General features: G+C 35.0%; 1 protein-coding gene across 10 annotated transcripts in view; it reads right to left on the reverse strand.

Annotated features, from left to right (window-relative positions):
* Positions 1–901: 901 nt before the first annotated feature.
* Positions 902–27,663, reverse strand: part of dclk1a (doublecortin-like kinase 1a) — a 131,300-nt gene continuing 104,538 nt past the window's right edge. For 4 of the 10 annotated variants that reach the window (XM_073914043.1, XM_009305445.5, XM_073914042.1 and 1 more), the window contains 11 exons: positions 21,045–21,129; positions 18,731–18,906; positions 16,515–16,634; positions 15,778–15,924; positions 7,650–7,783; positions 7,129–7,206; positions 6,522–6,618; positions 5,147–5,227; positions 4,908–5,015; positions 4,499–4,572; positions 902–1,996 (listed from right to left, as the gene is read on the reverse strand). In XM_073914043.1, the coding sequence (XP_073770144.1) occupies positions 1,939–1,996; positions 4,499–4,572; positions 4,908–5,015; positions 5,147–5,227; positions 6,522–6,618; positions 7,129–7,206; positions 7,650–7,783; positions 15,778–15,924; positions 16,515–16,634; positions 18,731–18,906; positions 21,045–21,129 (1,158 nt within the window). In that variant the 3' untranslated portion in view covers positions 902–1,938. 10 annotated transcript variants of the gene reach the window in all.

Genomic DNA, 27,663 nt, shown 5'->3' on the forward strand with positions numbered 1-27,663 from the left:
AGCTCTCGGTCCCGCCCCAACTCGTCAGCGCTACCAAGCCGACCAATTACAGAGCTTGCGCTACGCGTTGTTGCGACGTGTAGTTACAATTTTTGAGAGGTGCACGTCAGCGACGCCGACGGCCACGGCGAAGGGCTATGCATCAGCGCCGTAGCATACGCCGGTGTTTGACGCAGAAGTATAAATCAGCCTTTAGACGCAAATAAGGAGTCAGGTGACCGGCGTAACCCACGGCGCATGCAACGCGCGTGGCTGTGCATTTATACTTCTGCGCGCTGTCTCTGTCGGTCTGCATTAACACTTCCGAAACGCTAGTTGGCAGTGAGGTGTAAATGTTCCTGTGTCGAGTTTCTTCTGTGTTGTTTTGCTTTTCCTGAACACTTCTGGGATGTACAAGTGGCTCAAACTCGCTCATTTTAAAGCAGGAACCGGCAGACATGCAGGAACTTTAACTATGAGGTAAACACAAAACAAAACTTTCCATCCGGAGCTCCTTCACGGGACTCCACACTTGTAAACAATCGCTCGCGCCATTCGCGCGGCTCTCGGTCCCGCCCAGACTCGTCAGCGCTACCAAGCCGACCAATCACAGAGCTTACGCTACGTGTCGTTGCGACGTGTAGTTAAATTTTTTGAGAGGTGCAAGTCAGTGACGCCGACGGCCACGGCGAAGGGCTATGCGTCAGCGCCGTAGCATACGCCGGCGTTTGACGCAGAAGTATAAATCAGCCTTAAGAACTGGTGAGTGGTATGGAATTTAATAAAGCACACCCAATGGAAAGAAAACAAAAACCCCCGCATTTTGTGATGTGTGTGTATGTGTGTGTGTGTGCAATTAATTCTGACTTTAACTGTATACACACCGCCAGGCTCAGTCAGCATCAATAAACCACAAACAAAATCAGGTTGTAATATGTTTTTTAATAAGATATTGTCTCAAATTATAATGTAGGAGCCACTCTGTATTCCATGCACTAACGAGAGAATACAATGAGACAGTAAGCAGGGCTATGAGTTACTAGAAAACCTCTTACTGCGCTTCAGGAACACTCCACCCCCCAAAATCTGACCACATTGCGCAGCAGAATGTCCTGCACCCATGACACCAAATGAATCCCAACACACGCTATTCCCAAGAACTGACCCTGTGTTACGGAATGTTGCTTTATGTCTTCCCCACGACACATTTGTGCTTATGTTCCATATACCTAAAAACTGCAAAAATGGTTTAAATGTGACTTACATCGTCTAGTTAAAGAAATATATTGTCGATATCAAAATAATTGAAATTATATTATTTACACTGATTACAAAAAAAGGTCCCCATCTCACATACTGTATGAACAAGTGCTGTGCGTCCAGTGCCACAAAAAGCAAAGAAAATCATTTCTACCCATTTTTTTGGAGGGGAGGGGGAACACGGGTTATTCCTAACTAAACATATCATCCTTACAGTTTCCATCTGGAATATATAAACACCACCGGACCCATAAAAACATTAAATCTCTAAGGTGCTTCAACAGAAAAGTTGAATAAAAAAAACATATCATGTATAAAGAAATAAAAAAGAATGACCACAAATAAACTAGAAACTCCCTCGTCGATGGTCATTTTTCCCCCTGTGATCGGATTACAAAATGGTTTGGTCCACTCGGCCGCGTTCCGAATCCTCATAAACCCTTCTTCTCTATTAGTGCCCTCGCTCCGTTCCTCTTCAGAAGGGGGAGAAGAGGGAGCGGACAGTCTCCGTGGAGCAGGCCGAAAAGTCTTCAGACTCGGGCGTGGAGGTGGCGGTGGCGGGACACAGGCTCGGGACCAGGGCTGGAGCAGGGGGTCCCATAGGGAACGAGGGCTGGAGGTGTAGACTGGGGCACAGATGGGGTGTAAAGGCTGGGATGTGGAGGCTACAGGTCGGCTGGGTGATCCAGAGAGCTGCGCTCACATTCTGGTGGCGTCCTCGTCGGAGAATCTGCCTCTCCTTATCAAGAGCGGTGGTCTGAGGGGGAACAGAGCAGATTTACTGTTAGATCGTGTGATCATCGGTGCATATCATTGAGAGCAAAATAAATGAATGCAGGGACACTTTCTTATCATTTATATTCGCATCATTAAAGATTTTGCACATGATGACTATTATTATTCTGACAACGATGATATGACAGAGGACAAAATAAGCTTTCCTTTAGATTAAAATGATTTATTTGTATTCATTTCAGTGGGGACACTATAAATAATGCTCCTTTTTTCATGTATTTACTAACATACACAATTTGTAATACATGCCAAAGTGGTATTTTATCGTCTTTGTTAATGTAATTTAATAATAATAATAATAATAATAATAATTCCTTAGATCTATATAGAGATTTTCTGGACACTCAAATCGCTTTACACATTGGGGGAATCTCCTCATCCACCACCAGTGTGCAGCATCCACCTGGATGACGCTACGGCAGCCATATTGCACCAGACCACACAGCAGCTGATTGGTGGAGAGGAAACGATGAAGCCAATTATGGTATGGGGATGGTTAGGAGGCCATGATGGACAGAGGCCAGTGGGGAAATTTGTCCAGGATGCCAGGCTTAAACCCCTACTCTTTTTTTTTAAAGGACATCCTTGGGTTTTTAACAACCACAGAGAGTCAGGACCTCGCTTTAACGTCTCATCTGAAAGACAGCGGTCACTAAGCAGTATAGAGTCCCCTTCACTATACTGGGGCATTAGGACCCACACAGACTGCAGGTTGGGTGCCACCTTTTGGCCTCACTAACCACTTCCAGCAGCACCCTAGCTTTCCAATGTGGTCTCCCATCCAGGTACTGACCTTGCAGGGAGCTAGCTGCGTAATTTAAGTTACATAGTTCACAATTTTTAATAATGTAAATTAAAATAGTAAATGCTGAACTATAATTAATAAATGTTTTGCAAGAATATTCATACATCACTAAACGTTAGTAAATACATAAACTAATGGACCATTATTCTAAAGTCTTACAATTTAAGTAAATAATAATAAAAAATAATTCTATAAATATGGAAAGCACATTTCCAAGTACAAAATATGGACATTTAATATTGTCCCTTTAATTAAAAAATGGAGTATACTTTTCTTTTAATTAAAATGATTTGTTTATTGTCTTAAAGGTATGTTTTAAAAATATTCCATTTATTTTGAATGTACACTTTTATTTACAAAATAATATGCTTTAAAAAGTTGGATACAGTCTCTTTAATTTGAGAAATCTTTTATTTTAAATTTTTGTTAGTTTATTTTCTTTAACTTAAATACATTACATAGTAAGTACAGAATGTACACTTCCATGTACAAAATATGCACTATATCTACTTACTATCGCTTTATTAAAAAAAAAACACACCTTTTTTAACAATTAAATGTAAAAATATGTTTTATGTGATAAAGAAGTTAAAGTAAATCTGAAATGTAATATATTGTTGGGTGGTTCGATCTGCTGTGGCAACCCCTAATAAATTAGGGACTAAGCCGAAGGAAAAAAAATGGATAAATGTAATATGGAAGTTTCAATACTCATATAGTCTATGCAAATGCATTACCACTGAAAGTCTGGTATCACATCAGTAATATCAGTAAACTATTTTGATAGACCACGTTAACGTGTGCTTTTATTAGAGCACTACAACATTTTTATTAGCAAACTAATTACAGTACCACTGTATATAACAGCACAGTTGCAATACAAATAAAAAAAATAATACTCAGTTTACTAATATTACACCTAAAAATATGTATAAAATCTTGAAATACTAATATTGATTGACTTAACATACTATATCTATTACAGAAAGACCATTTAATAACTTATAAAGCAATGGTCTTAAACTCACCCCTGGAGGGCCGCAGCTCTGCATAGTTTAGCTCCAACCACCTCCAACTCACACCTGCTTAATAGTCTCTAGTAGTCTTGAACATCTTGATTAGTTGGATCGGCTGTGTTTGATTAGGGTTGGAGCAAAACTGTGCAGAGCTGCGGCCCTCCAGGAATCCAGTTTGAGAGCTATGGTGTAAAGTTTACAACCTTTTTATTTCAACGTTTGTACCTTTAGTGTTTTAACATTCAAATATAATGTTGGAACATAATGTCTGCAGTTATCAGCGATTTGCTTTTATAGATAAAAAAAAAAACTTTGCTAAATAATTTAAAATAAGTTATATGACATCAAATTTGTGAATGGTAGCATACATTCAACACTAATAAATACATCTATTAAATGTATTAAATTAGGAACAACAGTGGGCTTTTTTTTTTCCTTTCTAAGCACAGGGAAAAGCATGTTAGAAACGGGACACAAGCAGCACACGCAGGTGAACAGCACATGGAAATACACTGAAGCAAATCATGCACACTTTCTGCATATGAACGCCTGAACACACACACACACACGGGCTGAATGATGGTGCGTGATCACGACACGAGCAGGACTCGGTGCTGGACGACAGACGGACACATGCCGTTACCTGATCCAGAACATTCCCGGGTTCTGATAGAAATCCAGCGACCCTGATCTCTGCATGGAGAAGTCGTGGTCGAGCTGAGCGAAGACAAATCAGTGCAGCTCAATGCACAACGCTCATATAACCTTATTCAAACACTAGTGGGTTTTACTACGGTAAACTTCAATGTATTGTAGTATATTTACTCTTATAGTTGAACAATATTTGTTTATAATACTATAGTAACAATATTAAAGCACTCTATATAGTTACCATAGCAAGTACCACAACAGATTAATTCAATTACTTTACTGTAGTAAACTTGAAAATCACTATCATATTTACTATAAATTACTGTACTATATCTTCATGTAAAGTGTGAGTCAGCTTTAAAGTTATTTTTGGAGTGTACATGTAAATTCGAGTGTCTTACCGTCATGACGGTGACTCCAGGAGTGTTGGGTTTGGGTCCAGTGTTAAAGTGCTTCTTGATCTTTCCTGCCACTGACAGCTGGTGCTCGTTTTCTGACAGACCGTCGTTCTGAAATAAACATTCAAAACCAAGCCCATCAATTACTACTACAGCCACTTCTGGATGCTGGTTTGTTATTTGGCAATAGTCATGTCTGTTTTGCTGGATTGAGAGATTGAGTTGAGCTGCCGAATACTCACTGTGACCCAGGGATGTTCCAGCACTTGTAACGCTGTGTATCTCTGGTCCACTTCCACCTGCAGCATGGACACGATCAGCTCCTGGAGAAAACAGGAGACAAGCAGACACAGAGTCAGCGTCATGTACAGGTTTGGATTTAGTGAACACACTGACCACATTAGATTAAAAATTATAATCATAATAATTATTATTATTTTTAAGTTACATTCCATTTGCAAAATTGGATATATATATATATATATATATATATATATATATATATATTTTTTTTTTTTTTTTTTTTTATCATTCTTGGCTTTCAGAACTACAACATATTTTGTTTTGTTTTTTAATTATACTATTTTTCACCATATTATTTTGCTATTAAAATTCTTTTTCTTTTAATCCTATTATTAATGATCACTTATTATTAAATTTATGAAAATGCATTTTTTAAAGGGATAGTTCACCCAAGATAAATATTCTGCCATGTTTACATATTAAAAATATTGATGTAATTATATCAATATTTAGTTTTTATTATTATTATCATTATTATTATTGTAATTATTATTATCATCCTCATCATCATCATCATCATACTTGGCTTTCAGAAATTCCACATATTTTATTTATTATATTTTATTTTATTAAACTCTTATTTAAAATTTTTCATTGTATTATTTTGCTAAAAAATCCTACATATTATCATTTATTATTCGCTTTTTAAAAATACATTTTATTAAAGGGACAGTTTGGCCAAAATAAAAACTCTACTCTTATAATGTTTAAAACAATTAATTATTATCATCATACTTGGCTTTCAGAAATGCCACAGATTTTGTGTTGTGTTCAAACTCATACTTATCATTGTACTATTTTGCTAAGAAAAAATCTTAACTTTTTAGATTTCACATATTATCAATTATCAATTATCATTCACCCAAAACGAAAATTCTGCCATCATTTAATCAGCAGTTTGAGGATTTTTTTTCTCCTTGCTGAACAAAAAGGAAGACATTTTGAAGAATATTGAAAACTGGTAACTATTCACCTCCATATTAGGAAAACCAATATTGTGGAAGTCAATATCCAACATTCTTCCAAATATCTTTTTTGTGATCAACAGAACATGAATATTTTGTCATGTTTACTCACCTATTTTTCCCTTGTTGAACAAAAAGGTAGATAATTTGAAGAAAACCGGTAACCATAATAGGAAAAACCAATACTATGGAAGTCAATTTCCAACATTCTTAAAACTATCTTTCTTTGTGTTAAAAAAAAAAACTGGTTTGGAACAAGTCAAGGCAAGGGTGAGTAAATATTAGCAGAACCTTGTTTTTGAGTAAACTATCCCTTTAATAATTACTATTCCACGCTCAATACACTTACTTTGGCTGAGTCTGACACGTTGTCCCAGTATGGGAGAGGGAATTCTAACTGTCCCAGTAGTATCTGGTCAAACAGAGCCTCCTGATCTTCAGTACTCCTGAAACACAGAGCATAACTTCATATAAACACCAGCAGGGGGAGCTGCTTAACAATATCCACTGCGTGTAATACCATAAGCAACCACAGGGCGGCGAAATGTGTTCTTACATAACCTTACAGCTGTGATCACATTACTCAAAGTCTGAACTAGATACCGGCTACAATGTATTTAAAGAGACAGTTCACCCATGAAATGATTATTCTGTCATTATTTAATTTCCTTTACCATTTTTTACCGTTCCAAAATCAGTAGCTATTGACTTTCATAGTATTTTTTCCTGCTATGAAGGTCATTGACTATCAGTTTCTAACATTCTACAAACTATCTGATTTTGTGTTCAACTGAAGAACTGAAGGTTTAGAACCAATTTAGTGATTAAATTGTAGTTTTGGGTGAACTATCACTTTAAGTATGAACCATCAACATGGATAAATTAATTTCAATGAGAAGTACAAGACTTTAAAAGCGATATATACGCATAAAACAGAAAAAGCAGACTTGACTTACCCACGAAATGGAGGAAAGCCACAGAGGAGAATATATGTGATGACTCCAGCGGCCCAGATATCTACCTTAAGGCCATACCTACAGTTTGGCAAACAAATGTTTTAGTTGTATAACTCTACACAATATGATCATAACATACTTAATGGGACAGTTTACCCCCCAAGAAATGAAAACTCTGTCCTCATTTACTCATCCTCCACTTCAAATATGTGAATACGTTTCAAATATGTTCATCTGTTGAACACAAAAGTAGATATTTTGAAAAATGCTAGTTGCTGGGACCCATCCATAGTACTTTTATTCCTACTAAGGAAGTCAATTAGTGCCAACCACCAACATTCTTCAAAATATCTACTTTTGTGTTCAACAGAAACTAATTTTAAACCGCATGAGGGAGAGGAAACAATGAGGTGATTTTCATTTTTAGGTGAACTATGCCTTTAAGTATATACCTAACAGCATCAAGAAAATATCCCACATTGAGTGACCCAGATTTGTTCAAAGGTGTTAAAAATATTCACCCGGTCTCTGCGATAATCTCTGGTGCTACATATGTGGGTGTCCCGCAGACGGTGTACAGGGGTCCGTCTACCACTGTGGCCAAGCCGAAGTCTCCTAGTTTCAGAGATTTGCTCCCGTCTTGATGTTCGTAAACCTGTGAATCAAAGAGAAAATTCAGAGAATGTTATCCTTCCCATATAGAAATGAAATATTGTAGATGGAAATATATGCAAATTACATGACTTATTTGGATTTCACCTTTAAAATATATGCTTTACGTGCAACATATGTCAAAATATTGTAAAAATGTCCATTTACATATATTTTCAACCATTGGAATGAATAAATATATTAAATACAAAAGCCATATATAAACAAATATAATATTATAGCTAATATATTTGAATATATACATGTATGTATATAGTTTTAATTCCTCTAGTTCCAATAGTGTAATATGGAAATAGGCACTTTTGCAATATTTTGACATATGTGACATTTTATATATTTATTAATTCTTTTTCCTTCGGCTTAGTCCCTTATTTATCAGGGGTCGCACCAGCGGAATGAACCCATAACTATTCCAGCATATGTTTTACGCAGTGGATGTCCTTCAAGCCACAACCCAGTACTAGGAAACATCCATATACCCTGCTTTCACATACACACTTACACACTACGGACAATTTTAGTTTATCCAATTCACCTATACCGCTTGTCTTTGGACTGTTTGGGAAACCTAAGCACCCGGAGGAAACCCACGTGAGCACAGGCAGAACATGCCAACTTGACTTGAACCAGCAACCTTTGGAATGAATTACCAGCAACAATAAATCTTGGATGGCACTGAATTTTCTTCATTTTAATGATCCTAAGACCAAAGTGATGGTGTTTGGCCTTAGTTCCAACGTTGTTCATTCTGTACGCCTGAATAATCTTTCTGTAAGCCAGAGATTGTGAACCTTTTAAAATGGATCCTGAACTAAAACTTGAAAGCCAGATTCGGTCTGTTGTTCGCTCTATAGCTTCTTTCACTAAAGGAAACTGGCCAAAATGACACTTTGAAACTGTAATCCATGCCTTTATAACCTCCCGCTTGGACTACTGTAATGTCCTTTATTCTGGGGTAAATCAGTCTTCTATTTCTCGACTTCAACTTGTTCAAAATGCAGCTGCGTGTCTTTTAACTGGCACATGCAAATTTGAGCACATCACCCTGGTTTTATCTTCTCTTCACTAGCTCCCCGTGCATTTCAGGATCCATTTTAAGTTACTTTTATTTGTTTTCAAGTGTCTGAATAGTGCTGCACCCCTTCACCTCTCTGAGCTTCTCTGTCCCTACACATCATTCATTCAGATCAGTCGACCAGCTCCTCCTGGGTGTGCCCAGAACAAGTCTAAAGCTCAGAAGAGATCAGGTTTTTGCTGTGGCTGCACCAAAATTGTGAAATGAGCTGCCGTTGTATATTAGACAATCTCTTCTTAAAGCCTACTTGTTTAATTAGTTTTTAGCACAGCGTGAGGTGTTGACATTATGTTAATTTTTTTCTCTTTTAAAGTATGTTCTACACTTTGTTTCACTCTCTATTGTCACGGCTTTGGTCAACTGTGTTGTTTTAAAGTGCTTTATAAATAAAATTAAATTGAATTGAACCTTCTTGCTGTGAGGCGACAGTGCTAACCCAAGTGTGCCGCAAGCCTGCGTTTGAGTGAAGGTCTTATTAATTAAGAAATACGAAAATGACAATAAAATTGCACAATAAAATAAACCCATTTAAGTACGGGGAAAATACAGGAGATCGTTAGCAGTAATTCTCTTTGTGTCTAAATAATAATCTCCACGTTGATCTCCTGTAAGGTTATTTGAACTTGCTTTACAGGACGTCTCTGCATTTTAAGTTTTGGCATGTTATTAAGTAATCTACTGAATTTGCTGTTATAAATCATTATAAGGTTCTTGAAATCGAATCTTATATAACCTAATAGAGCTGTAAATGTTAGATATTATTTATTTAAATCATTTACTGTTGGAGTTTTATTTGAACACTCCAGCTAACATTAAAATGAATGTAAATTCCTCGTTGCCAGATATAATGAAGGCATCGAATAAACCAAATGAAAACGGAGGCAAAAAAATTAAATAAATAAACAATTCAAGCGAAAATGAATAAACAATATACTAGTGATGTTGCAGCAGATAGACGTTGTATTAATAGTGCAAAGTTTTTTTGCACAAATTGACAAATTGCAGGGTTGGGATGTGTAAATATCCTGTTGATATTTAGTAATCTTGCTGTATTTATCTTCTAAACGCACGATTGTTCCCGCATGGTAAATCGTTATGGTGTGTAGGCTATATTTTGGGTTCTGTTGATGGCTAATTAAAAATAAAAACCTTTCTAAAAATGTACGTGTTGTTTATATGTTATTGTTCATATTTTACAAGTGTTATTTCTACCCCTATGAAGATAACAAATACCAACAACAAATATAACAATAAGAGAATATATTATTTGTGCTCATATTCAGGCTAGAGTGTATAAAAGATCGTTTATTTCTACAGTCCAGCATGTATTGCTTTTATTAAAGTTTAACAGCTTACATCACACCGTTTTTAAACCGTATATTATTGTGTTTTTTTTTAAATGTAAGTGCTTCTATTTACATCAGTGAGCGTTTGTTATAGTGCAGACACCGGCAGTCGAGTGAGAAGTTCGGGGGGCGTGGTTGATTTTACATAAAGCGTTTGGTTGGAAGCTCGACTCCACTCATTTTCGCGGTTTCTCCTCTGGCTCCATCAGACAGTCCTTCTGCGCATGTCAAGGCTCCAATTTCAGCAGTCTTTTGCGACAGTTTGTGCCCGTCAAGCAGGCGTTTTGCCCTCAAGGCGTTCAATGGGAAAAGGGGCTGTCGCGTCGTCCATATTTTTTACAGTCATTGTGCTAACCACTAAGCCACCGTGCCGCCCCATTTTATATACATTTCCAATTCATTTTCTTGTCGGCTTAGTCCCTTTATTAATCCGGGGTCGCCACAGCAGAATGAACCGCCAACTAATCCAGCAAGTTTTTACACAGCGGATGCCCTTCCATATATTGTTTGCATATATTTGCATATATTGCCATATATTAGATGTTTATTTGGAATTAAAGCAATCTTTGAAAAGACCTATCCAGCTCTCCCTCCCCAAGGTGTGCATTTGTGCAAATCAGAGTCAAAAATAACGCACTTGCATTGATTAAGAAGATTTTTATGCATTTAATAGCTTTAACCTAAATTCCTGCTGATGCTAAAATGGAACCAAATCCATTGAGCATCCTAAGCTTGGCTGGGTTTGTGTTTGGCGTTATATAATATGTAAAGTAATGCATCTCAAGGAAAAAAAAAACATCATTCTGCACAGCAAGGTGCATTTGATATGCATGTTTTCAGCCACAAGCGATTATCAGTGACACACAGAGAGAGAAAGAGAGAGCGAGAGCATATTTGAGCCAGTGCACAGCTCTTTCTAGATCACTGGAGTGTGTTTGAGACACTGAGAATCAAATTCACTGTTAGCAGGTCAATGTTTTTTAATTTTAAGATCTGCAGCATTTGATTTGTAATCGAATATCCCAGCTTATGAACAGGATTTAAAGGGACAGTTCATACAAAACTGAAAATTCTGTCATCGTCTGAGTATACTAAAGCATGTGGGAGAAAAACACCTATTGATTCCATAGTATTGTTGTTCATATTATGGATGTCAATGATGTCTATGAAAGTCTTTTTACATTGACTCATTGAACAGATACTTTTATCGAAAGCGACATAAAAGTGAGGATAAAAATGCACTTTAAATCAGAGCAGCAATATATAACTGCTTTGGCATGTCTAAATTAATTAATTTATTTATTTATTTATTTATTTATTTATTTATTTATTTATTTATTTATTTATTTATTTATTTATTTGTTTGTTTGTTTGTTTGTTTATATATTTTGCTTTTTCCCAACATTCTTCATAACTTCTTGTTTTGTTCAACAGAGAAAAGAAATTCATCAAAGTTTAGAAGCACAGTATGAGGAAATAGTGAGGAAATTTTCAATTTTTTTGGGTAAGACCACAGTTTTTCAATGCACAGGTCAATTGTGGACTATTTTACCTTAGAACTTGTCTTCATTAGACATATAACAAACAATGTAAAGATGGAAACTCTTTGCCTAAAATAGCTGATAGAGAAAAATAGCAGAGAAAAAAAAACTAAACCCATTAATTTCAATGGCTTTTGCCTTGCTTCGGTAATCAAAGAGCAATGCCTAACAGTGCACACACTATAATACATCCCCTGAGATTACTAAATTTTCACCATTATGATTATTTAAAAATATTTGGCAGTGAATATTAAAAAAAAAATGATGAAAAGAAATGAAGAAAAAGAAATGCCAGAAAAAAAGGAAATAAAACCCATTCATTTCAATGGTGCCGCGTAATGTTTTGCCATATCGATAAAAGAGCAACACTTAACTGTGGGCAAGTGGATAACATTTTGATTGTTTAAAACTAAATATGCACTGAATATTTGGCCACTGAAGAATAAAGAAAGAGAAAAATGGCAGAAAAAAGGAAATAGACCCCATTCATTTCAATGGCTCGTGCCGCAAATTTTTTTGCCACGCACATCAAAGAGCAACTTCTTACTGAAAGCACAATATAATTAATTCCCTTAGATTACTTAATTTTGAGCATTTCAATAGCTTAATAAAGGATGCACTGAATGTTTGGCCGCTGAAAATTAAAGAAAGATAAAAAGGGCAGAAAAAAAAGAAATAAAACCCATTCATTTCAATGGCTTGTGCCGCATAACTGTTGCCACACCCTTTGTGCGCAACAGTCACAGTTTGAAACAGCACAATATTCCACTCTGTGAATATACTTTAATGTTCATGTATATTTGTGTATGCATAAACCGCACATGTTTAATGCAAAAGCAAAGTCTGCTTAAAGAATGAACCAAGCAGACCAACTCTATGTAGTATATCTGTTCCTGCTGCTTGCCACTGTGCTGTCATGGTAAGGCTGATAAAATGACGCCTATCAACTCATTCACTGTCAGAAAGAATGTACTGTCAATAAAACTTGTTGATTTTATTGGCTTGTGTTTGCTGTTTGAATATTTTTTATTCATTTTCATGTATACACATCAACAAACCCCACAGCCCTTATCAAGAATAGAACATACAATAGTTTACTAGCTTTCAATTACGTTAGTGTGAAATTACAGGTGTTTGGAAAGACAATAATAATAATAATAATAATAATAAATAAATAAATAAATAAATAAATAAATAAATATATATATATATATATATATATATATATATATATATATATATATATATATATATATATATATATATATATGTATAAATGAAAAGAGAAACATTATTATTAATAATAAAAAGAAAACATTTTCAAAAATATTTTTCTTGTAGACACTTTCCAACAGGCTTGTGGTTTTAAAAAATAATTCAGTTTGACTTGAGTTGAATCATGACTTTATATTTATTAATGACTAAAAAATTATTATTACAAAGCATTTTTAGTTTCGTTTTTTCAGCCAAATGCATACAGAATTTTCAGTTTGGGCCAAAAATATTAATTTGGTCCATCCCTACAGTCCTTTAAGTGTACTTTGATTAGGATAATATTAAATAATTATTACAAAGCATGTTTGGTTTAGTTTTTTCAGCCAAGTGCATATAATCTTCGGTTTGGGCCCCAAAATTTAAGTGTACTGTGATTAATCGACCAGTCTTCCCTTAATAAACAGTCCTTCTTATATGAGCAGAGGAAGTGACAGCATCTGAGTCACTGATCCATGAATGAAGTTAGGTGAAAGGCTGGTACGAGAGCAGCCTTGAGGAACAGTACAGTCTGTGAACTGTCAATGTGTGAGTCACATCTCAGGCCTTCAGCTGCTGAAGTGATATCGCACATATACAGTCAGTCAGTAGGTGGCTGGTCTAGACTCACAGCAATCATCTCTCTTTCTCCAAACACACTCATATACTTGCAGCCCACAAGACCTACGAGTTTCATCTGCTGCTTTCTTCCACACGTACACACAGAAACACTGCTGCTGATTAACAACAAGCAAACTGTCGGATTCAGATACCAAACATATTTAGGGTTGGTCTCTGTGAACTGAAAGTTCCTGAGACTTTTATTTTATTATGCTGCTGTACTTCTTACTGAAACTGAATATTGAGAAGTGGGTGGGGTTTCTTATTGCACATAGTTCCCTAGTAGCAAATGAATGGTGAGAGGAACGTGGCTAAGAATACTGACATCAACATAAATGGTCCGCCACTCCAAACACAGAAGCAAATGGTCAGACTTTGAGATTACCACAAAAAAAAAAGTTTGTTTTTTTTCAGTGAATTGACTTGCACGGATTAATATGCAAATAAAGAATAGCAATGTGTGCTAGCAAAATGAACATAGCAAATTTTGAATAAATAATACCAAAAAAATAGATTGTATTGTTTTTGAAATATTAGGAGAGCGTAATGATTTGATCTTGGCTTCGTGAAATTAAGCTACAAAAAGCATACTTATGATTAAATTTCTGGAATGTAAAAATAAAATTGAAATCTCCCTTAGGATTGCTATCACTGTTTTAAAAAATGGGCACAAAATGTTTTGTTTATTTAAATTTTTCATTAAAACATCTCAAGTCGGGAACTAGATAACAAATATTTGGACAGCCCCCAGAAAACAGGCACATCTGATCACCTTACTGTACAAAACAAAAACAGTAGACAGGCTGAATAAAAATGTTAATTTAATCTCTTCCAGCAGGTGGCGCTTAAAGTCTGCCTAATCCAGAAATCTTCTATTTCAGTATGTTGATGCAACTAAAACCTAATATTGATTAGTGGGCAGGGCTTTTTTTTTGCATATCATTGCTTCATAGCAAACTAACAGTAAGAGAATGTGAGCTAGCAAACTAATTATCAAGGATGTCCAGATCCTATCACGTGATCGGAAATCAGACGCGATTACGCAGTTTTAGACTCAATCGGAATCGGGCATTACATCCCGATCAGGACTCGAATATACAGTTGAAGTCAGAATTATTAGCCCCCTTGTTTATTTATTTTTTCTCAATTTCTGTGTAATATACAGAACTAGTTAACTAGGTTACTTAGGTTAACTTGGCACGTTAGGGTAATTAGGCAAGTTATTGTATAACGATGTTTTGTTCGGTAGACTATCGAAAAAAATATAGCTTAAAGGGGCTAATAATTTTGTCCTTAAAATGCTTTTAAAAAAAATTAAAACTGCTTTTATTCTAGCCGAAATAAAACAAATAAGACTTTCTTCAGAAGAAAAAATATTATCAGACATACTGTGAAAATTTCCTTGCTCTGTTAAACATCATTTGGGGGGGAATATTTAAAAAAGGAAAAAAATTCAAAGGGGGCGAATAATTCTGACTTCAACTGTATTATTTTTAACACATCTATAGTTATGCGGTGGCACAGAGTTAGACCTCTTTTGTTTTCATGCCATCACTTTGTTGCAGAAACGCTATTGGTTAAATGCTGGCAAAGTGGAACATGGAAGCAGCTTGAAGCGGAAAGCACGAGTATGTCTGCGGTCTGGAGGCATTATAAAGGTGATGATGATAACATTGCCATAGTAAACTGTGAGATATGTAAACTTGGGATTGTGATAGGTGGAAAGGAAAAGGCTATATTTAACACAACAAACAAACTGAGTTGTTAAATATTAAAATAAGATAAATTGAATAAAAAATAAGGTTTCTTCAATCTTCTTTATTCTTTTTTTATGTATTATAGAAGTATCAAATCGGGTTTTGGTATCGGTAGATACTCAAAATCAAATGACTCAGACTCTGACTCAAGGACCTCCCTAATAATTATCATAAATTTAGATTTCACACAGACTTTCACACAGCAGGAATATGGTTGTTTCCTTGGTTGGTGCAATAAACAAATCTATTTAAAATCCATTATAAAGAAATAATCTATAATGAAATTTACCATATAGACCTTCTGAAGACGGTGTGATCCTCTTATAGATACTTTTAATAAATCCTCCCAACCCAGTATTTTTTTAGCAGTGAGTTTGATGACTTACCAAAAGGTTCTCTGGTTTGATGTCTCTGTGGACGATGTTAAGGCTGTGTAAATATTTGATGGCACTGGCCAGGTTGTACAGCATGCCACTGGCATCCCGCTCAGTGTATCTGTTGGCAGAGGTGATGGCATCGAAAAGATCTCCTCCCTAAAAATAAGAACAAAAACATAAATGAAAAAAAGATTCAAACTCGATAGACTTGACGTAAACAGAAAAATATTTCAGCTACAGTAGGCTACTTTAGATTTAGGTAGATATGATAGGCTAGTGTCACTATAGGACACTATGCATAGATAAAATATACTGACCATTAAAACAGCTGTTTTTAGATGTCTATATATCTTATCATCTATGATAACTATATTATCGCCATGACACAAATCCCCCTTCTTCCCTACACCTAACCCGAACAATCTGTCATATCCACCGCTAAGTTTGTGAATGGACTGACGTCAGTAATGGGATTTGGCTTCACAGCAAAAGATGTTTCCACATCTACGTCACAAGAGTTTTTTTCTTGAGGTCAAGTTGTTTATACACAGCAGGCAGAAAGTTCATGGTGGCCTGGTTTGCTGTTCGCAAGGCAGAAATCCCCTCAAAGAGTCGAGTAAGTGGAACAGCAGCTTAAAATAACACTCGGTTCAACAGAGCCACTGCAGACCCACCAGAGCTCAACCTCATCCGGATCACCACAAAACGCATGAAACCAGTTTCCACAAACTTTCACCACCACTAACCTTAACCAGCTCCATGACCAGATAGAGTTCATTATAAGTGTCCATTTCCTCGATCAGCAACACAATGTTCGGATGCTTCACTCTTCTCAGGATAGCCACTTCGTTCTGGATCATATGCTCCTGAGCAAGAGAAAACACATCATTTATATCCTCATAAAATAAAATCAACAAGCAGTTCATTGGTAACATGTGACCCAGTCTTATGATGGATGGGTAGATATTTTTAAAACACATTGTTATGGGTCAAAACTTAACTTTAATTTAAAAATTTAAACCAAATTTCTTAGTATTTTGGTCGATCTGAAACCTCAGATTCTAGATTTTTTTTAAATACTCTAGTTGTATCTTATAATATTGTTAAACGGAAAACTTATTTATTCAGCTTTCATGTGACGTATAAATCAAATCATAATGCCTCCGCTTCCACAATATATACAAGAACCATGGAGTTTAATTCAATGCATATTTAGAGCTTTTTAAAACTCTTTCCATACATTTTTAAGACCTCATCATCACTATGGGTCAGGGACAACCAAACTTGTTCCTGGAGGTCTAATGTCCTGCAGATTTTAGCTCCAACCCTAATCAAACACACCTGAACAAGCTAATCAAGGTCTTACTAGGTCTAATCAAGGCCTAACTTCCCGGATGTGATCTTGATATCGAGGACGCACTGATGCAGACTTAAGCACCAAACTCACTCTGGAAGTCCCAGAAGAACGCAGCATCCCATTTCTCAAAGGACGCATTCTCTGCCCTCGCGGTCGCCTTAGTATACTTGAAACACCCAGGCAGGTGTGTTGAGGCAAGTTGGAGCTAAACCCTGCAGGGCACCGGACCTCCAGGAACGAGATTGGTGACCCCCGCTAAAGGTTTTAACAGGTAAGATTGATGACATTTCGACCTACAGTATTTGGACTAAATTCTGGTTTCAACAATTTGTTACTAGCACTTTGACTTATTCCAATGACAATTTCTGATTTGTACAATTTATTTTGGAGTTTTGAAACCAAAAAAAAAGATGTACAAAGATAATACAAATTGATTACAGTGCTCAGCATTAATTAATGTTTTAAAACTGAATGTTTTTATACATTTCTCGATGAATATAGGAAGTAATTGTTGATGCATTTAAATAAATTTAAGATTTTTATTAAACAGTTATATCCATTAAAATAAGAGTTTGGTCACCTGACATCTTTAGGAATAGAAAGTTAAAGTCAGATTTAAATTCAAACTAGTTATTGAAAAAAAAAATACAAAACTACAAAATGTCAACTAAATTATTTATGTTTTATTTTTCTCTGTGTTTCTTTATTATAAGGTTGTTTCTTTACTGTAATCTTTATTAAGGTGTTACCTGTATAATAACATTTTATTTAATGTTTTATTACAACATGCGAATTTGGATGTACAATTTTTGATTGTTTTAAAAAGAATTTATAATATTAATTATAGTTTTGTCTTTAATAATGACTAATCTAAAATACACACTACCGTATATTATGTCAAAAGTTTGGGGTCAGTTTTTCTTTTTTTTTCATATTTTTTTTTTAAGAAAATGATTCTGTACATCAAGGCTGCTTTTATTAATTGTAAAAACATGTTATTATGTTAAATATTTCTTAAAATGTAAAAAACTGCTTTCTTATTGTATGTAGTTTCAAACCAAATTCTTATATTATAAATTATTATATTACAAAAGATATATTAAAATGAATAGTCATAATTACTATTACCATTATTAATAACTATAACAATTAATGTGGTTTCTGAAAGATCATGACTCTGAAGACTGGAGTAATTCAAATGTATCTTTAGAATCACTGGAATAAATGATTAAATGAAATGATCAACTATTTGATGATGAACAGTTTATTTATAGTGCATTTCATTTATAGTGCAAACATTTCACAAGTTTATAATCTGTACTGTATTTGTGATGAAATAAATGCAGCCTTGGTGAGCAGAAGAAGCTTATTTTAAAACATTCACAACTCCTACTGACCCCAAACTTTTGACTGGTAGTGTATATGCACAAATAATATATGATTGTAAAGCATCTTATAGAAAATATTAGTATAAAGAGAGATCTGTGAGGATGCCCCCATTTATACTGAGCACTGCACCTTGTAAAATAGCATTCAAGACCTTTCAATACTTTTTAAGGGCCTCAAATTTCTCTAAATTGATTTATCAACGTTTTGACATCTCACCTTTCCTCTGCATTTGCCTTTGTTGATGATCTTCAGAGCGTACGCCCTGTCGGTCGAGTGCTCCACACACTCGTGAACCACCGCAAAGTTCCCGTCTCCGATCATCCGGCCCACTTTGTACCGATCTGAAATGGAGCTCGGGACGGTGGGAATTGGCGTTTCCTCCAACGTCTCGGCTGCAAGATAAATTGAGAAAAACTTGAGCTTCATCCAGAATGTGAAATCTCTGCAGGCACTGGAAGAATTTCATTCCTGACCAACATTCAAAGGAAAAAAACCTGGTTCGCTTGGGTTCACACCTCGTGGATTCTTTGATTAGTCTGCTGGAAATGATGGTATAATGAACGTGTACGCAAAGACTTCAAATGAAGCGTTTGTTGTTGACCTCTTCTGCAGACGTGTTCTTCAGATAAACAGCCTTATCTGAGCGACTGTAAAGCTTTGATTAGTAATGGACCTTCTCATTAAATTCATCAGACTGCTTTATCTGCATAAGATCACAGAGTTCTTGAAGTTTGACGCAGAGCTCTTTGTAAAAAAGGCTAAATTTGTTTATAGAGCATGAGTTTAGAAATGGCATGTGTTAATCCATAATATTTTACCTAACTTTTATGGTTTTATAATAAAAAATATATAATATTATAAAAAATAAAACTAAATAATATAAATATGAAAACAGCATGCAAATTACTCGTTTCAAACCAAAAGCTGAAAACATAAGTTAATACAAATTTCTAATAAAACACTATAAAGAGTATAACTGCAAAAGTTATACTTTTATATATTAAACAATTAAGAATGATTTGGCATCAATTAATCCAGAATTTCTAACTTAACTATTATTGTTTTATATTTAAAAATATATATTAGAAATCATTAAAAAGATAGTGAGAAAAACAATACCTATTTAAGAATAAACAAACAAACAAATAAATAAATAAATACAATTTAAGATGCTGGTTAAAAGAAATACACAATTGAATTGTAACTGAAGAACAACAATGCAGTTTTATCTGTTTTCTTTTTAATGATATACAAAACACTTTTGAGTGCATTGTTTTGATTGTATTTGAATCATTAACATTTTATAGTTTCTTTCATTTCTACAGCTTCTGGATTCTGATGTTTGGTTGTTTTGTGTACTCAGTGTGGAAAACCCTTCATACCATCTGAATGTAAATTTGGAAACTGCAATAAAAAACACATTGAAAAAAATATATATAATAATTATAACAAATTAATACAAATAATTTATTTGAAAATATAAATGATGACTTGAAGAACACAAGATTTTAGAAAAACAAACAAAAAAACTATAAACTAAACTATCTATAGTTGAAGACAGAATGATTAGCCTCCCTTTGAATTTTTTTTCTCTTTTAATTTTTTCCAAATGATGTTTAACAGAGCAAGGAAATTTTCACAGTATGTCTGATAGTATTTTTTCTTCTGGAAAAAGTCTTATTTGTTTTTTTTTGGCAAGAATAAAAGCAGTTTTTGATAAAAAAATTTAAAAAAAAAAAACGTTTATGGACAAAATTTTTAGCCCACTTTAAGCAATTTTTTTTTCGTTAGTCTACAGAACAAACCATTGTTATACAATAACTTGCCTAATTACCTTAACCTGCCTAGTTAACCTAATTAACCTAGTTAAGCCTTTAAATGTCACTTTAAGCTGTATAGAAGTGTCTGAAAAATTATCTAGTCAAATATTATTTACTGTCATCATGGCAAAGATAAAATAAATCAGATTTTAGAGATGAGTTCTTAAAACTATTGTTTAGAAATGTGTTGAAAAAATCTTTCTGTTAAACAGAAATTGGGGAATATTTTCGTACTTCAACGATAGGAATAAACTGACATGCATTAATCCATAATACATAACTTTTACTATTACTGTTTTATATAAAGAAAATTATCATATTTTTTAAAAAATATTAAAATCTTACAATAATTGACCCAAAGAACAAAACTGATTTTTGAATGAAAAACTAAAATATAATAATTTAAAAAGTAATAAAAATGACAAAATCATCAAACAAATTACTCAAATGAAACTGAAAACATAAGCTAATACAAGTGTGTATAAAAACATTGTAAGGGGTGAAAAAAGGTTACACTTTTAAATATTGTTAAAATAAAGAATGAACTGGTATGACATAATCTCGAACAAAATAAGTCAAAATGAAGTTCAGTCCAGAAGTTTGAAGCTACTTGCAAATACAAATTGTAATTTAGTTTAAAAAATGTGAACTCATTTTAATAAAAGAGTATATCAGAGACAACTGGATCTTTTGCTGGATCTCTCACTCACCATCGCTGACAGGCCCTTCCTCCTCATCCATACTGCAGACTTTGGTGGAGGCCAGAGACAGAGAGGAGCCGCTGTGCTGAGACCCCTGTGAGGAATACAAGAGCCAATTAAACCAAAAACCAGAGCTATAATCACTTCAGAAAGACCAAAACTGAGAAGCTGCTCACTGGGGGGTTGTGTCTTTCTACAGCAAGCCATTTCTACATTTATTTAAAAAAAAATAATAATAATAATAGCATCTATTTTCATGAGTCTCCTGTCTTGTTATTTGGCACTAGACTAAATCTTTGATGAACTGCTGGTACTTACAAATATTTATTAGCGTTTATACTTTAGTTAGTACTCATTCATCAGATTCTCATACTTATTATTGTGAACAGACACTTATTTCTTTAGACACTAGTTAATACTTTATTTTAAGGTGTCCTTTGTTATATATTTTATTTTTTGTTATATATATATATATATATATATATATATATATATATATATATTTTTTTTTTTTTTACTAACTTCATCCCTGTTCAATGTTTATCGTCTTCTATCATATTTATTTTGTGTTGTCACTTTATGTATACTGAAGCTTCTCTAGCCAAAACAAATTCCTTGTGTGTGAAGCACACTTGGCAATAAAACTGATTCTGATATTAAAATTACTTTTATAAATCAGTGACTAAGTTGAAGGAAAATGAACGATTAAATGAATTAAACAACCTGTACTTTTAAATACAAAAAAATAAGAATGAAATGGTGTGGCTTAATCTCTAACCAAATAAGCAGTTTTCTTTTCTTATTTATTAGACACTATGTTATATCAATTGATGAAGTACTATACTTTATTAATATTTATTAGTGTTTTCACCAAGTATTAGTTCTTCACTAGATTATCATTAGTAGTTATTGGAGTTATACTTTATTTTAAGGTGTTGTATTTTACAATTAAAGTATTAATTCAGACTATGTATCATTATATGCAACTAAGTTAATCCTAAACCTAACCCACATTCGTATAGTAAGTACATGTGATTAATATTATTCAGTAGTTAATTCAATAGCTACACCATTACAAGGACACCTTCAAATAAAATTTAATCATTTGTAACTACTAACTTTTCTACCAATAGGTTTGCCAACCATTCAGTTTTGACTAGTATTCCCAATGTGACTATTACAAAAATATTCTAGTTGTTTTTCATTAGGTACTTATCTTTAATTGATTTTGTATCTTTTTTTAATACTTAACCAGATATTAGAGGTTATTTATCAAATACTTAATTAAAAAGTGTTTATTTATTGGGTAGGCTACTACTTTTTTATATATGTAAATAACGTTAATAGTGTACATACTAAATTTACACTAGTAGATATAATTTTGATATTAGATATACTATCAACATTGCTATGCAAAGAAATAATGAAAGCTTTCTGATTAATTAGTGGTAGTTTTTAATAAACAGGAACTAGCTAATATAATAAGTCGCCTACATCATTTAAATTACTTACATGCGCTGGAATCTATGAATACGAAGGCGTTAGAAAATGCTAAAGCTACTGCCTAAAATATATGCCTGGTAGAATGAAAGCAGACACTAGTTTTCCCCTCAGGACTCAATCCTCTTTCCACTTTTAAAACACAGAATCCCGTGTTTGGACAAAAACGTCCGTTCGCGCACCGGTGTTTCTGTGCGGTTGCCATGGCAGCAGCAGGTGTGCGCGGAGTCACCGGCTGAGCTGTAAATTAGTTTTCGCTCCCGGTTGCCGGTAGTCCGGGTGCAGGGACCCTTTCGGCTCCGCGCCGAGAGTAATTGGAGAGATGATAATGATGTGTCCGGGAAAACGGCGCGCGAGGGAACGCAAATGGACGGGTGACAGCGACCTCAGAGGGACAACGGCGATGTAAAGGCCCGCTAATGGCGAGAACGAAGCGCGGATCTGCCGAGACGTAACAGTGCTCGGGTCAGGGAGGGTCAGCACTCCTACACTGTCTATATGGCAAGCAGGTTTCACATTTCATTTACAAACCGTGTTAGTGGGATTTCTGTTTTATGCTACTGGTGGTGCAATTTTTTATTTAGCGTGTTGTAACAGCACAATGCATACCGGGTAGGCTATTTATGACAAATGAGCCTGATTCCCATTGATCTCTATTGATTTATTTGTAACACACCATTTTGATGATCCATTTGAGTATAGACTGTCTGCTTAATATCTGTTGATACTGCTCCTTTGACAGACATTTAACTGACTATAAGAAACTTTGCGAGTACATTTCAACTTACACTAACCCTAACCCCAACCTAACAGTCTACTTATAATCTAATGAGAATCAGTTATAACTTAAATTCAACAAACAGACCATCAAAATAAAGTGTGACCGATTTTTTTGATTAGACACTGTAAAAATGCTGGGTTCTACACGATTTCTTCATGTTATTCCAACACAAATCGATAAAGTTAATTTAATAATTTCTACAAATTTAAGTGGATAAAAAAATAAAACAATTCATTTGTCCCTAAAAAAAAACTCAAGAATTGTGTTGATTTAGCTTATTTTAAATAAGTAGTTTGAACAAGCAGCAAATATACAGTACTGTATATATTTTTAAAATGTATATACAGTTATCAGCAATAAACAAGTACTCATACTACAAATAATGCAGAAAATCACCTGGAACTGTTTATTTATTTATTTATTTATTTTTTGCAGCAGCAGCAGATCATTGATACCCCTGTCAGTTACGGGTAAATTTGTTCATTTATTTGATTCAATTTTGATTTCAAAAGATATAACTATAACATGGCCATTTAATTTTGTTGTGATTTCCATTGATTGGTTTACATTTTGTGCATCTGCATTTGTCCACAAACATGGCCAACAGCAACTCACCATGATGTGGATTCCTGAGCTCTATACTATTGTCTTATTAAAGTCTGTGTGCAATCAAAATTTACAATGTTTATTTTGCTATTGCATATTGTTAACTTTTAAGAGAACAATGAATCTATGCAAGTCATTTCACTGGGAAATGTTTGCTTTGGTAATCTTCAATCACAGTCTGACCATTTGTTTCCGCAGTGGTGGTCCTTCTCTGCTGATGTCATGTTCTTAACCACTCCCCTATCACCATTAGTTTACCATAAGGGAAAAAGTTGTTGCAAAAGAAAAAGCGTAGCTATGCATTTACACTTCTGCGTGCTGTTTGTGTTGCTCTGCAATAACACTTCCGAAATGTCAGCTGGCAGTAGTTATGTTCCTCTGTGCCGACTTTCTTCACAGGTGTTTTGTTTTTTTCTAAACGCTACCTTAATGTACCATAGATATATAAATTAGATGTTGCCTGGCCTGTTGTTGTCTATTGGACGGAATGCGCCAATAGTGCCGCCATCTTGCTACAGGGTAGCGCTCCTTTAAAATGAATGCGGGACCAAGGTACAGTGGAGGACTGTGGCCATCCAAAGCCAGAGATATACACATATACACATATATCTATGATCGGGAGTTTTCCTGGATGTTATGTAATTATTTTTTCTAATTACGAAAATTATAATTTTACATCACTTTTCTACATTGATGGATCAGTGACCGCACGGGCATTCCTGACAAAAAGCTTGTGTTTGTGTGTACAGAAATGTACTATCCACCCTCCCTGTTAAATTTTAACTAATCATGTCCTGAAACACAGCTCCTCTCCTGCTTTCACTTCTTATACTGACGGAGGAAGCGACTCGTTTGTGAATGAGTCCCCCGAACGACTCTTTCACTAACGTTAGCCAACAATAATAGGCTACAACAGCGCAGCATCTCGTTGTCATATTTCCTTTGCATTGTTTGCTGACAAAACTAGCATAAGCCGAGTGTTTAGTGCGAGTTGCAGCTGCTTTGCCGTATGGTGAATGCAGTGAGTGACTGTTATCATCAATAACGTTACCTGATTAGCACAAAAGTTCAGAACATACAAAAACAGAAAAAAACTTAATATTACCTATGAAATGTTCTGCCTTTGTGCTTTGTTTTCTTTGTTTGCTCGTCACTACACCCGTAGACAGGGCTAAAGTCCCGCATCTTCACGTAATAACACAGTCTTGACTAGTGCGGTTGAATGACATTTGTCCTGGGAGCACTGTACCAATGTGGCGGCGCTATTGACGCATGCTCAGGGTCCCTATGCGATATCTAGTGTATATATCTATGTTAATGTACAAGTAGCTCAAACTCGCTCATTCAGAGGCGGGAACTGGTTGACGTGCGACAACTTTAACTATAAGCTAAACACATGTAAACAATCGGTCAATCGGGCCCTCAGCACCGCCAACACTCGTCACAGCTACCGAACCAAGCAATCATCGAGCTTGCACTACATGTTGTTGCGACGTGTAGTTATATTTTTTGACAGGTGCGCTTCAGTGGCTGCATTAGCCACGGCGAGAGGTATGCGACCTTTGATGGGCCATGCACGTATGCTCGACAAAGAAGTGTAAATCAGCCTTAATGAATTATTATTTCCAGGTCTAAGCCGCTACTCATTTGAATATTAGTTTATGACCACTTATTAGTCATACCACACATTAAAATGAATTTTTATAAAATGATGGTGTTCACAACAGTCTTGCTGTATCACAGACAATGTTTTAACAATTTATATTTATATGTACAGTTGAAGTCAGAATTATTAGCCCCCTATTGCCATGATGACAGCAAATAATATTTTATTTATTTTTTAGCTTCTATAAAGCTTAAAGTGACATTTAAAGGCTTAATCAGGTTAACTAGGCAGGTTAGGGTAATTAGGGAAGTTGTTGTTTAACGATGGTTTGTTTTGTAGACTATCGAAAAAATATATAGCTTAAAGGGGCTAATAATATTGACCTTAATATGCTTTTTTAAAAATTAAAACTGCTTTTATTCTAGTCGAAAAAATACAAATAAGACTTTCTCCAGAAGAAAAAATATTATCAGACATACTGTGAAAATTTCCTTGCTCTGTTAAACATCATTTGGGAAATATAAAAAAAATTCAAAGGGGGCTCATGATTTTTTTTTAAAGTATTACAGTTTTGTAACTGTTTATTAGTGCCCTTTGGTGGACCTTCCTATTCCCTTTGCTAGAGTGATTGGACCCGGAAGCTGCTTTGCGTGACATCAGACTAAACAATCGGTTTTTCGTTTAAATTGGAAGTGCACAAACGAATTGAAATAAATGTCTCGGAAACATCCGGTTCACACAAACTTTAAACGGAGAACAGGAATGTGTCTTTACAGCGCAATGCATTCTAGGAATTTGGCACATGGGAACCTGCATCCCATTGATCTCTAAAGAATTTTTATATTATATCAAACACCGATTCGCAATAAAATGTACGCGTTTACATACAAATAAAGATAAAAATTCTATTTGGAAATGTTTCAGGCAGCTCGTTGATAACCTGTCACTTACAGATAAGCTCGTTCATTTGATTCACTTCCTCTGCATCTGTGCTCACCTTCTCTAGCTCAACTCGAGTTCTGCAATGGAGACTGAATAATATAGGATGAATAATAAATGGAAAAGATACTAATAAATAAAAAATAAGTACTATTAACATGAAAATAGATACTAGTATCATATGTTTGATTGGTTAAATGTTGAAATGGCTTGCCATACCAGCACACATTGGATGGCACTGTCAGTTTGAGTGGATGCAGATGAAACGGTCAAGGTAGCGCTGTTAAAGTATCATCAGAGTGGTTTGTGTGTATATATATATATGTGTGTGTGTGTGTGTGTGTGTGTGTGTGTGTGTGTGTGTGTGTGTGTGTGTGTGTGTGTGTGTGTGTGTGTGTTTCAGCATCCTTTTTCTATTTCATTCAGATCACAGTTTGTCCAAGTGCTATCAAAACTCTTGTTACCATGGAAACTGTTGGAGTGTACTAATAATATTTTCCCTCTGCGAGACAGGAAGCAGCCGGAGACAAGCCCATATAAGGCGTCTTCCTGTTTCCTGGCTAAATGCTAGGTCAAATCACTCCAGACAGGCTGTGCCTTTTGTCAGAACTGGAAATAATGTGTGCAGGAAGTATTAATTGTGTTTTATTTGCCTCGTAGCTCATCGTTTGCAATCTCCTGATCGATATTACATCATCCAAATGTAAGTACTCAGTTGCATAACAGTCAATCTGTGCAATTATGAGGCGGATAACGTAAATTTGCCTCAGTGTTCCCTAATGTGGCATCACAAACACTCTATTGAAGTGTTCTTTATTAATGAAACTGTTAACAGGGTTAATAATAACAATGTTGTGTTATTTGTTGCAGACTAATTGCATAATGGCTTGATTTAATGCGCAATATGATCTAGTTTCATGCATATGGTGATGCCATTGGGAAATTTAATGCAATCAGATGGCCAGGCTGTTTTCGTCAGGATCTCTCTGGAATCTCTGAGCCGTTTAACTTCTCTCCAACTCCAAGAGTCACTTGAGGACATTTTCTGAGTATCCCCATAATGTAATTCAGTGATAAATTTGTTTTTGAAGCACAGAATCATCATTAACGCTAATGTCTGTGCAGTGCAAAATGAAAAAAGATCTGGCATCTGGGATAAATACCATGTGATTAAAGCAACTCGGAGCCAAACTGTC

Source organism: Danio rerio, chromosome 10 (assembly GCF_049306965.1).
Source record: "Danio rerio strain Tuebingen ecotype United States chromosome 10, GRCz12tu, whole genome shotgun sequence".
NCBI classification, from domain to species: Eukaryota; Metazoa; Chordata; class Actinopteri; order Cypriniformes; family Danionidae; genus Danio; species Danio rerio.